The sequence below is a fragment of the Poromitra crassiceps genome, assembly GCF_964638095.1.
Source record: "Poromitra crassiceps genome assembly, chromosome: 5".
Lineage (NCBI taxonomy): Eukaryota > Metazoa > Chordata > Actinopteri > Beryciformes > Melamphaidae > Poromitra > Poromitra crassiceps.
Window position 1 is genome coordinate 52,115,908 of NC_139642.1, and position 11,810 is coordinate 52,127,717.

The 11,810-nt window shown below is 46.7% G+C and overlaps 1 protein-coding gene across 1 annotated transcript; it reads right to left on the reverse strand.

The window, feature by feature from the left end:
- Positions 1–3,138: 3,138 nt before the first annotated feature.
- On the reverse strand, positions 3,139–9,104 carry LOC310776599 (zinc finger protein neuro-d4; the record flags this gene model as incomplete). Its single annotated transcript, XM_083636776.1, has 5 exons — positions 3,139–3,209; positions 6,172–6,253; positions 7,151–7,263; positions 7,792–7,911; positions 9,098–9,104. The coding sequence occupies 5 exons, from the start codon at positions 9,102–9,104 to the stop codon at positions 3,139–3,141; spliced, it is 393 nt and encodes a 130-aa protein (XP_083492902.1).
- Between the last annotated feature and the right edge of the window lie 2,706 nt (positions 9,105–11,810).

Here is an 11,810-nt window from a genome sequence, read left to right on the forward strand (position 1 = left end):
AAAGCAACACTGACAATATCAAAATATGAAATCAGAAACATGTCAGGTGTCATTCATGCATCATGGGACTGAATCGAGGAGTAGCACAGTATTTGCACATCATATCTTCCTGTATCAGATGGCAAACACAATTACAATTTAGGTACAATCTCACAGGCCATCATCCTGCAAGTTCCTTTGAGATATATGATGCAGCATTAAATAAGATGGTCAATCAAACCAAAACCAACAGAACTTGATCAATTTCATACTTTGATATGTACACAAGAATATGCAATATGAAATGGCAATTTGTTGCCTTTGCAGTACTGCAACCCCCCCTATTTACAGCTATTGTCTCCAAGCTTAAAGCTCCTGGATCGTTGGATGGATGCCCTCTCCTGACTGATGAACAACTCAGACATGACGAAAACATCCTTCTAAATCAGCACCTGCAATTTAGCTCACCTGGAACATGCCCACTAAAGTTAGCTCACCTGGAACATGCCCACTAAAGTTAGCTCACCTGGAACATGCCCACTAAAGTTAGCTCACCCGGAACATGCCCACTAAAGTTAGCTCACCTGGAACATGTCCACAAAAGTTAGCACACCTGGAACATGCCCACAAAAGTTAGCTCACCTGGAACATGCCCACAAAAGTTAGCTAACCTGGAACACGCCCACTGAAGTTAGCTCACCTGGAACACGCCCACTAAAGATAACTCACCTGGAACATGCCCACTAAAGATAACTCACCTGGAACATGCCCACTAAAGTTAGCTAACCTGGAACACGCCCACTAAAGTTAGCTCACCTGGAACATGCCCAGTAAAGTTAGCTCACCTGGAACATGCCCAGTAAAGTTAGCTCACCTGGAACACGCCCACTAAAGTTAGCTCACCTGGAACACGCCCACTAAAGTTAGCTCACCTGGAACACGCCCACTAAAGTTAGCTCACCTGGAACACGCCCACTAAAGTTAGCTCACCTGGAACACGCCCACTAAAGTTAGCTCACCTGGAACACGCCCAGTAAAGTTAGCTCACCTGGAACATGCCCACTAACGTTGCCTTGAGTAGTCCAGTTAAACTGGTGGATGATAATGCAGTGGGCCTTCGGGTAGAAAAAAAAAGAATAGAAGAAAACATCTAATTTTTCTCAGTGCAAGCTCACAAGAAAACATGCTGGCTAGCTTCATCCCCTTTTGAACACTTGGCCATAAAACTTCAGCCTGGTCTGTGAACACCATGTTAGAATACAGCCCCACAGACCGGCAGATAGCAGAGACTTTAATACAAGACTCTGCTAGCAATGTTTCACTTTGGCAAAGTGGAGATGGCCTCACGTCTTCGAGGACACGAAGCAGATCAAATCAGCTTGTTTCACTCGGAGAGAAACGGCGCTGGCGAGCTGGCTTTAGTTGGACGTTCTTTACATTCACATAAGCACACCTTCCCCACCGACCCCAGCTGGCACAGGGCTGGCTACAATTACTGTAGTTCTCAGTAACACACGCACACACACACGCACGCACACACACACACACACACGCACACACACACTAACGCATGCACGCACGCACAGAGTTTAAAACACACTCAGTTTTGCCAAAAGAGTTCATATCACAAACACATTATTGCGAATTAAGTGTGCTTTCTTTTCAATTACAATTAAAAGTCTTTAAAAACAATTGAGATCACAACATGCGAATGGAAAAACAAAATGAAAAAGGAATCGTTAAAAAAAGGACTTTTCGGGCCTTGGCAAGGGGCCAGACACAGGTCTGCATTGTCCACACACGTCAACCCTACATTCTTAACACACAGATAAATAACACCTCATTCCAGTCTCACGTTGGCTTCACAGTCGTTTCACAGCAGGGAAGAGCAAATACAGGTCGGGTCAAGGACTTGTGAGAAAGATGCTAAAGCCTAAAATTGTCATTTTTAAATACATCGTTTGATCAGAGATAGCTGATTAGAGAAAATCCACCTCTCCTTTCATCCGAGGACGACGTCCGGCTGCTAAAAACCTTCGCTGTCCGTCCCCACAATGCGTCATTCGTTTGGAAAAACCCCATGCAGGGAGAGACATCCTCGCCGTTTTGCCGGCAAAGGGGCGTTTCTTAAGAGCGTGGAGGGAGAATCAGTCTGAAGAATTCTGTACAATTCGCTGGCCGTTGAAAGTGAGCAGGGCGGAAGAGCCCCGTAGACAAATCAACGAGCAGACCAGACACGCTGGAGGAGGAGGAGGAGGAGTGAATGAAATTTTGGTTCATGTGTATATTTCACAGTTGGCTTAACACTTAAAACAAAGCGCTCCGCGTTGATCCGGCGCCTCCGACGCCTCCGCCTAACAACCATCCATCTTATTAACTCTCGCTCTCCGCCGGCGCTATAGTTGCAGCTGAAGATCATTAGGGCTCTTCTGAGGGCCCTTAAGAGGGCGCCTGTGGAGTGGCGTGCCTCTGAAGTGCCCTTGGCAGGCTGGAGTGTATAGGTCTCGCTAGCAAACTTATTGCCAGCTGATGAATTCCTCCGCGAGCCTGGTTGGGGGTGGGGGGGGTGACACGAAAGGGGACGATGGAGGTTGGAGCGACGTTCGAGAAGGAGCGCAGGAGTTAAAGGGTCAGCTCACCCAAAAAAATCAATTATACTGTACATATTTTTCCTCTCACAGTTGGCGGGTGTAGCTCGGTCGAAAGAAAAATAGTTCCTACATGAAACTGCTTCTGTGGAAGTAACCGAGTCATGGTTTCTGGAAAGAGACATTGATGTTGGGTTTTTCAAATGGATTTATTTGGCGCTTTGAGCACCACAAGCCGAGTGTCATCCAGTTCCACTGTATTCAAGATATAGGGCGGAGATCTCTGGTGCCGATATCTCCAAAAACCCAGGCAACTAACACAAAGTGATGGATAAGTACTGTAGCACCCCAGGTGAGAGGAGAAATATGTATTTTGGATTTTAGGGTGAGCTGACCCTTTAAGGGAGGTGGTGGCATGATGGGGGGGGGGTAAAGGAAGAGCCAGTGTGTAGATAGGGGAGGGGGGGCGGAGTCATCTGAGGCACGGCCGGAGGAGAGGGGGAGGAGACGGAGTGGTGGGTCGGGAGAGGATGGAGGACCGAGAGGGACGAAGGCGCAGCTCCGCATCCGATTAAGTGAGGGTGATGTAGGCTGAGGCCTTCTCCTTCAGCTGTCTCAGACACAGATGACAGCTCCAGCTCCCTGCAACACACACGCGCACACACACACACACACGCGCATGCGCACGCACGCACGCACACGCACACACACACACACACACACACACACACACACACACACACACACACACACATCACAGATCAAAAGTTCAATTGCAGCTATTGTAAAGCGCGCAGATTAATCCCTCATTTCAGACGGAGCGTGAAGTAACGCTGTAAATTAAAACGTTAAAACACCACATGCTGTGTGTGTGTGTGTGTGTGTGTGCGTGTGCTCGTGCGTGCGTGCGTGTGTGTGTGTGTGTGTGTAATCTGTGCATAGAGGGGATTTGGCATATTCTGGCATTTGAAACATTAATCAAATACCAACGTGAGACTGCTGTCAAACCGCAATTCTCAACCTTTTCACTTCAAAGTGTGTTTTAGATGCTGCTCTGTAGTGTTAGATGCTGCTCTGTAGTGTTAGATGCTGCTCTGTAGTGTTAGACGCTGCTCTGTAGTGTTAGATGCTGCTCTGTAGTGTTAGATGCTGCTCTGTAGTGTTAGATGCTGCTCTGTAGTGTTAGATGCTGCTCTGTAGTGTTAGACGCTGCTCTGTAGTGTTAGATGCTGCTCTGTAGTGTTAGATGCTGCTCTGTAGTGTTAGATGCTGCTCTGTAGCGTTAGCCGCTGCTCTGTAGTGTTAGATGCTGCTCTGTAGTGTTAGATGCTGCTCTGTAGTGTTAGACGCTGCTCTGTAGTGTTAGACGCTGCTCTGTAGTGTTAGACTCTGCTCTGTAGTGTTAGATGCTGCTCTGTAGTGTTAGACGCTGCTCTGTAGTGTTAGACGCTGCTCTGTAGTGTTAGACCCTGCTCTGTAGTGTTAGACTCTGCTCTGTAGTGTTAGACTCTGCTCTGTAGTGTTAGACTCTGCTCTGTAGTGTTAGATGCTGCTCTGTAGTGTTAGACCCTGCTCTGTAGTGTTAGACCCTGCTCTGTAGTGTTAGACTCTGCTCTGTAGTGTTAGATGCTGCTCTGTAGTGTTAGATGCTGCTCTGTAGTGTTAGATGCTGCTCTGTAGTGTTAGACGCTGCTCTGTAGTGTTAGACGCTGCTCTGTAGTGTTAGACTCTGCTCTGTAGTGTTAGACTCTGCTCTGTAGTGTTAGATGCTGCTCTGTAGTGTTAGATGCTGCTCTGTAGTGTTAGACTCTGCTCTGTAGTGTTAGACGCTGCTCTGTAGTGTTAGATGCTGCTCTGTAGTGTTAGATGCTGCTCTGTAGTGCCCACACACATTTATGTGAGGATACAGCAAATAGGTTCAAATGTGTTTTCTCTGCAGAGAAAGAGGCGCAGTAGAGTATGGATCAAAGTGCAGGTCGACACATCTGCATGGTGCTTAGCATGCCATGCAGTAGCCATATGGGAGAGCTCAGACAGAACTGGGCTGCATCTTCCTCCCCTGTAAACCTAAAATAGCTGCCCACCGCTTTTCTTCTCCTCCCAATTGTACTTGGCCAATTTTCACCTGCTGTCCCGGTTGTGGCTCTGCCCCCTCTGCCGATCTGGGGAGAGTTGTAGACTAGCACATGCTTCCTGCAAAACATGCGCAGTCACCAGCCGCTTCTTTTCACCTGACAGCGAGGAGTTTCACCGGCAGGACCGTGGGAGGATCACGCTACTCCCCCCAGTTCCAGGCGCCCCGACTAACCAGAGGAGGCGCTAGTGTAGCGATCAGGACTCATACCCCACTGGCTTTCCCAACACAGACACGGCCAATTGTGTCTGTAGGAACGTCTGACCAAGCCAGAAGTACCGCTGCCGGGAATCGAACCCGGGTCTCCGCGGTGGTAGGCGAGTGCTTTTGCCTCCATCAAACTAGCTGGCCACCGTTGAACTTTTGAAAATGTTGCGGGGTACATGTAAATGCACCGTATGCATGTGTGGGCTGTGCATGACACTGTAGAGTGTTTAACACAAGTGGCACTGCTATGTTCAGCCAAGTGACACCTTTGCCATGGAAACGGATTATCTATTAAATGACTCCTCATTTCCATGACAACGCCCTCAAACATCCTATAGCTACAGCAGCCATCTTACGTTTGATTTGAAAAGGGATGCCTATTTGATTTCCACAGTGCTGTGCCTACAGCACTGTCTTCAGCCCTGTCTCTTGTATTAGGGTGGTACACTGTATACACTGTATAGCACTGCTTCCCAGTGGAGCTCATATACCAGGGGAGTGACCACAGTAAAACAAGGAGTTGAATTTGACTATTTTGATGGTTTGATTATTTCACTCTCTGAAAGTCAGCACAGTGAGAATATGACTGTTTTGATGAGAGGTTTCACTCTCCCCACTGAGGAAAAGCTGTGTCAAACAAATGTTAATATCTCAAAAACTATACATCGCATCGCTTATACTTCGACATTGTGAGTGAGAGCAGAAGTAGCTGAAGAGCTATGTTTATAGCATTGAAGTTGTGTGAACTGTCACAGTTTTAAAATGTGTGAATTTAGTCAAAAGTGCAGCCTGGAAAGTCAGCTAGAGTGAATTGTGACATCATCGACTCAAGGCTGGCTCCATACGAGCCCATTATAAAGGTTGAAAAAAGTATCAAACTTACTGCGATTTCTTACAAAGTACAAAAGGTATCAAAAAGCTGAATTAAACTGACAAAGTACTCGAGGTGGTGGGCCGTGTAAAGTTTGAATGCAGTTTCTAGCTTAAAGTATGACGGAGTAGTTAGAGTTAAAAAACGGGCATGGTTTGACCATAAACTGCTGCTTAAAACTCACGGCAGATATGAGTTATCCATCCGAAAGTAATAGCCAATCTGTTTGTTTACAATCGTTGTATAGACAGTTATATAATGCTGGTACCAAGTCATATCTAACACAAATCTTCTCAGATGGGGTTGCTTTGCACTCTGCAGTCTTTCAGCGCCAAATCCTGCAGAGTAGACTGATCGAGTTGGAGGACTTTGATATGTGGTGCTGTACCTACCCTCTGGTGGCTCAGACATGGGGGGGCTCAGACAGTACATGTGGTAGCCTCTGTCACAATCATCACAGAACAACAACTGGTCCTGGAACAGAAGAAAAATGCCCAAATATACAGACGTTATGTGACGGGGAACAACATCTGAATCACAGCTGAGGAGGACACTTGTCTGATGTGTTTATCTGAACGGCGGGAGTGTGTGTCGTGCGCGGACATAAGAAGGCGTCTTTGCGTTTGCCTGTTTCAATATCGATGGAGAGGCTGAGCTGAGAGGGTACAAACATGTCCCTCACTCATTGTTCCCTGTCCAAACTGCTTTTTTTTGCACTGATCTATAGTTATCATGTTGACATTTTTAGCTGTCTCCGCTGTCAACAGACTCTAAAGGGGGTAAGAATGGAAAAGTCAAATGTAAATCCCTGCTACTTGTTCATGCATTTTAAAAATGGCCTTCTCTCCAGGTTTGACAGCCATGCATTTCTTAAACCCTGTTATGGGTTTTAAATGGCTTTCATGGATCCCAGGCTCTCTTAATTGGGCAGCAGGGTGGCTTAGTGGTTAAAGAGGCCATCTTTCAGCCAGAGGCAAGACCCTGAATCACCAGCAGCTCCACAGTGCGCTTTGAAAAGAGAATGTCCCTACAGAGACCAATCAACTATCCCCTTATTATTAGTATAAACTGGCTCCACCTATAAAACACAGTGTAAAATAAAGCTTCACTGCTAGCAGTAACGTTACATCAAAAATTGAGTTACAAGGATTTTTTTCCCCAGTGGCAATGTGTATGTAATGTGTGAGTGTGTGTGTGTGTGTGTGTGTGTGTGTGTGTGTGTGTGTGTGTGTGCGTGCGTGCATGCGTGTGTGTGTGTGTGTGTGTGTGTGTGTGTGCGTGTGTGTGTGTGTGTGTGTGTGTGTGTGTGTGCGTGTGCAGCCACGTGTGTGTTCAGTAGGGCTTGATATGTGTTAGAGAGAGAGAGCCTACGTCATTCTCAGAGGTGCCACACAGGCTGCAGGACTTGCACTCGATGCACTGCCAGCGATAAGTCCTCACCGCCGCCGTCATGTTCACTGTGAACTGGAGGCAGGACGGGTGGCCTGGGTGCACACACACACACACACACACAGACGCACACACACATCCACAGACGCACACACACACACACAGACGCACACACACATCCACAGACGCACACACACACACACACACATGCACGCACACACACATGCACACAGTTTTTTCCCCACATCATTTTGAGTTTTTTGAGATTCATACATCATCCATCTATTTGAGGATGATTTGTTATGTAAAGATGAATCTCACCAGTTCCTTTATTGTTTTTGTTTCACAAACGTTCACTCATGGATCTCATGAAGAAGCCAAATGTAAACACATACAATTATATTGATTTAAACATTTATTAAGATAGTTGAAAGAACATTTTATGGACAGTAATTTTCCTGTACTATCTAGAATGATGGAAAATGCATTATATATAAGGGAAGATGAATTTATTTTGAGCCATCTTAGGCAATGCAATTCCACATTGTCCATGTTGTTGTTGTCACAAGATTGCTCTGTATTATGTTGCACTCATTGCAAGCTCAGCTGGTGCCACTGCCTACCTGAGCGTCCACAGTCAGCACAGGAGATGAGGTCTTCAGGACAGCCCGTCTTCTTGGAGCCTCCAAGACAGAAGTCGCAGTAGCCATTGGCGATCACCGACCCGTCCGCCGCTTTCTTAGCTGGAAGAGAGACAAGAAGAAAAGGGGCGGGGCGTTATCCAGCTGCCACGGACTCTTCCTTTTGAGCTCTTGGTTGTCATTGGCTAGAGAACAGACTGTAAAAAAGACGGGCGCGGTATGACGTCACCCATTGGTTTGTGGACTCCCGTTTTGAAGCCTCGGGTTTGGCATTTTGGCTGCTGCCATCTTGAATTTTTTGAGCCATGAGTGACATATTTGTAGTCCTACTCGGACGAGAGGGGGTTTCCCAGAGCCGCAGAGCCGCCTGCTATTGGTCTGTGATGGGCGTCGCTGGATAGGCCCGTCAATCTCGCCCAAAACATCGTCTTTTTTATCTTCTATTTTACTCTGGTGAACGGGTGACTTATTAGCTATAGAGACCAAAACCGTTATTGAACCAGGCTGTAAACATGCTTATTTATGCTGTAAAGTCGGGCATTTTAACATGAGGGTGAATGGGGAATGACTCGCTTTTGCAGCCTGCCTCAAGTGGCCATTCGAGGAAGCATTTTTTTTGTCTTCTTAGGATGATTCTGGGACGACCTGCCTCACTCTACCTCTGATTGGCTTACCCTACCCTTTACCCTACAACCCTAACCAATCGTCACTCCTCATGCCTAAACCCAACCTCCTCATGCCTAAACCAACCCAATCAGAGAGAGGGTGAGACGATGAAGTGACAATGGATCTCCAAATAATCAAGTTGTGTTGAAATGTGTGGAGAGGGAACGAGAGAGAGAGAGAGAGAGTTGCAGCATGTTGCTGTAGATAGAGAGTGAATAGAGGAGAGGCGTAAAGTGGTGGAGTGTAAAACAACAGACGAGTCTCCCTTGCCAAACTGCGCACCATCCCAGCTACTGTAGGTACCTCTCTCTCTCTCTCTCTCTCTCTCTCTCTCTCTCGCTCTCTCTCTTCCCATCTGTTTGTTTTGGTAAAAACAAGTGCGGTTGCAGGTCCCGGGACTCACTGAGCCCCGGGCCGGCTCACCCGGGAAGTGAGAGGGGGGGAGCGGGGAAGGGAGACTGGGAGACAGACTCCAATGGGAGCGCCTGCATGGGGTCTGGAAAATACTGTCCGAGTGAAGGAGAGGAGGAAGAGGTGAATGTAGGTGTGTGTGTGTGTGTGTGTGTGTGTGTGCGTGCATGTGTGTGTGTGCCTGTTGATGGGAGGGATTGCCGGGACAGACCTGCCATCACGCTGTGCACGGAGAGGCAAGTGCTCCACGTGAAGCCGTTTCATAACAACCATTAACAAGAGAGAAATTCCCCTGCCTGCCTGCATACTGTATGTGTGTGTGTGTGTGTGTGTGTGTCTGTCTGTCTGTCTGTCAGAGTCTGTCTGCTGTGAGGCTGTGTGTCTGTCTGTGAGTCTGTGAGTTTGTCTGTCTGTCTGTCTGTCTGTCTGTCTGTCTGTCTGTCTGTCTGTGTGTCTGTCTGCTGTGAGTCTGTGTGTCTGTGGCTGTCTGTCCGTCTGTGAGTCTGTCTGTCTGTCTGTCTGTGAGTCTGTCTCTGTGCCTCCTGCCTGTCTTGACACTGTGGGTTGCATAATCACTTTAATGGCAGTGGTCACGTAACCGCTGCAGACTATTTGTATTGTGTCCTTTCTTCTCCAAGACGTAATGAGATGGACGGACCCTTCACATTGACTCACCAGGCAGGACAGACAGACAGACAGTGAATACAATAGAGACACTGCAAGAAATAGGCCACGCCCATCACGGGGGAAATCGGTCCGTTCACTCCCATTCACCAGCGTCATTTTCCTTGAATTAAACATAGCTAAAAGCTGTTGTGTGGTGGGCTGCGCACAAAACAAATGTAAAAAATCGCCAATTAAAGTTTTTTTGTACTCCCGAGCAAAACAAGGAAGCCATTGAGAATTGGCGAGAAGAAAATGTGGATTTAGCTGTCAAGGAAGTAAGTTGGAGTGTTCATCTTCCGTATATACGATCTTTTGGTGCAACACGCAACCATGCACGTGACATAGGAGAACGCCAGGATTGGAGAGGAGTTTGTGTTTTCCCCCGTCTTGGGCGTGGTTTCTGAATGATGACGCGTTACGCAGTGTCTCTAGATATCATATCACAGGTACATTTGAATGATTTATTTATGTCCACATACAACACAAGTATAGATGGTTTTCACTTGACAAAATAAACATTCTAAATTGCCCCTAGCTTACATCCTGTTGCAGTGTTTGCTAATACTATAGACCAAATCACCGTGACGTCACCATGTAAACAACATGACTTCCGGGTACCACTTCGGGAAGGCGGCAGGTTTAAATTTGCGTGTTGTCAAATAAATGCTGTCAAACCCTCTCGTTGTTTTCGGCCGACTACTTTCAATTTAAATGTTCAAACGGTTGGTAAACATGCTTGTCCGACGTATCTAGCCTTCCTTCTGTGTTTGTTTTATGTAGTGTTAGCTAGCTAATAACGTTTGTTTACAACTGTCAAACTCGCTGTTTTTTTGCAGACTCGTTAACGTTAGCTACAGAGCTAACGTTACAGACAGAGCTACTGACACCACATCTAATTTAGCTTCAAGTCTACTCTGGTCTGGTCTGGTCCAACAGGTAAATTAGCTAGTCTGGTCTCCACTAACGTTAGTGAAAGTGTTGTTATGAATGATATTAAACAACAACACAACACGGACGAACCATTTTTGTCTTCTTTGTCTGTTTTTGTCTTCAACACGTCAGTTTGTGCCGTTCACCGCCAGCTGACAGGAAATAAGCTATGTTTCAAATTAAGCAGTAATGGTTTACAGCAGGGGTCCTTAATTACTTTTCACCAAGGGCCACATTTCATAGAACATTTCACTCGGACCAAAAAAAGTATTATTATTATTATTATTATTATTAGCCTACTAGTAGTTGCCCTGTTGCCCTCCCTCCCCTTCCCCCCATACATACATCATGCTCTCACTCTCTTCACCCCCCTGATTGGTCAAATTGCACGGATTTCGGCACTGCACCTTCTCACGTCCCCAGCAGTGCGCCCGCCAAGTTCGAAGTCGATTGGACGAAAGGTTTTGAAGATACGCGAAAGCTGTGATTGATCGAATTGCAGGAAATCCAACACTGCACTTTTTCGACTCCCCAGCAGCGCACCCTGCCAAATTTAAAAGTCGAATGGAAGATTGGTTCTCGAGATACGTGAAAGCCATGTTCTGAGTGGTCGAATCGCATGACATTTGACACTGCACTTTCTCGGGTCCCCAGCAGTGCACCCGCTAAGTTTGAAGTCGATCGGACGAATGGTTCCTCGAGACAAAAACGCTTTTAGTGTTGCCAGTAGGTGGCGCTATGACTATGCATGCATGTGTCTGAATTGCACGGAATTCGGCACTGCACTCTGTCGGGGTCCCAGCAATACACCCCGAACGTTAGAAGTCGATACGAGATATGCGAAGGACAGACAGACATACAGAGAGACAGACAGACAGACAGACAGAAAATTACAGACGGTTTTGCCTTAATTAGATATAATTATTATTGGTAGCTGCTCAATATGGAGGAGGCACTGCTTTTGATATCCATGAAGTGGATACTGTCCGTCTTTTCACCTATCCTGTGTGGATACAACAATGTGGTCGCCAATTAGTTTGTATACTTGTATTTATGTGCACATAAGTAAATCATTCAAATGTGTGTGTGTGTGTGTGTGTGTGTGTGTGTGTGTGTGTGTGTTTCTCTTTCTAGCGAGGTCATTATTAATCCATTCATTCAAGGGTGGGGTGGCATGGTTTTGTGGTGTGTGTGTGTGTGTGTGTGTGTGTGTGTGTGTTTGTGTGTGTGTGTGTGTGTGTGTGTGTGTGTGGTGTGTGTGTGTGTGGGGGGGGGGTGTGTGTTTGGTGTGTGTGTGTGTGTGTGTGTGTGTGTGTGTGTGTGAGTGT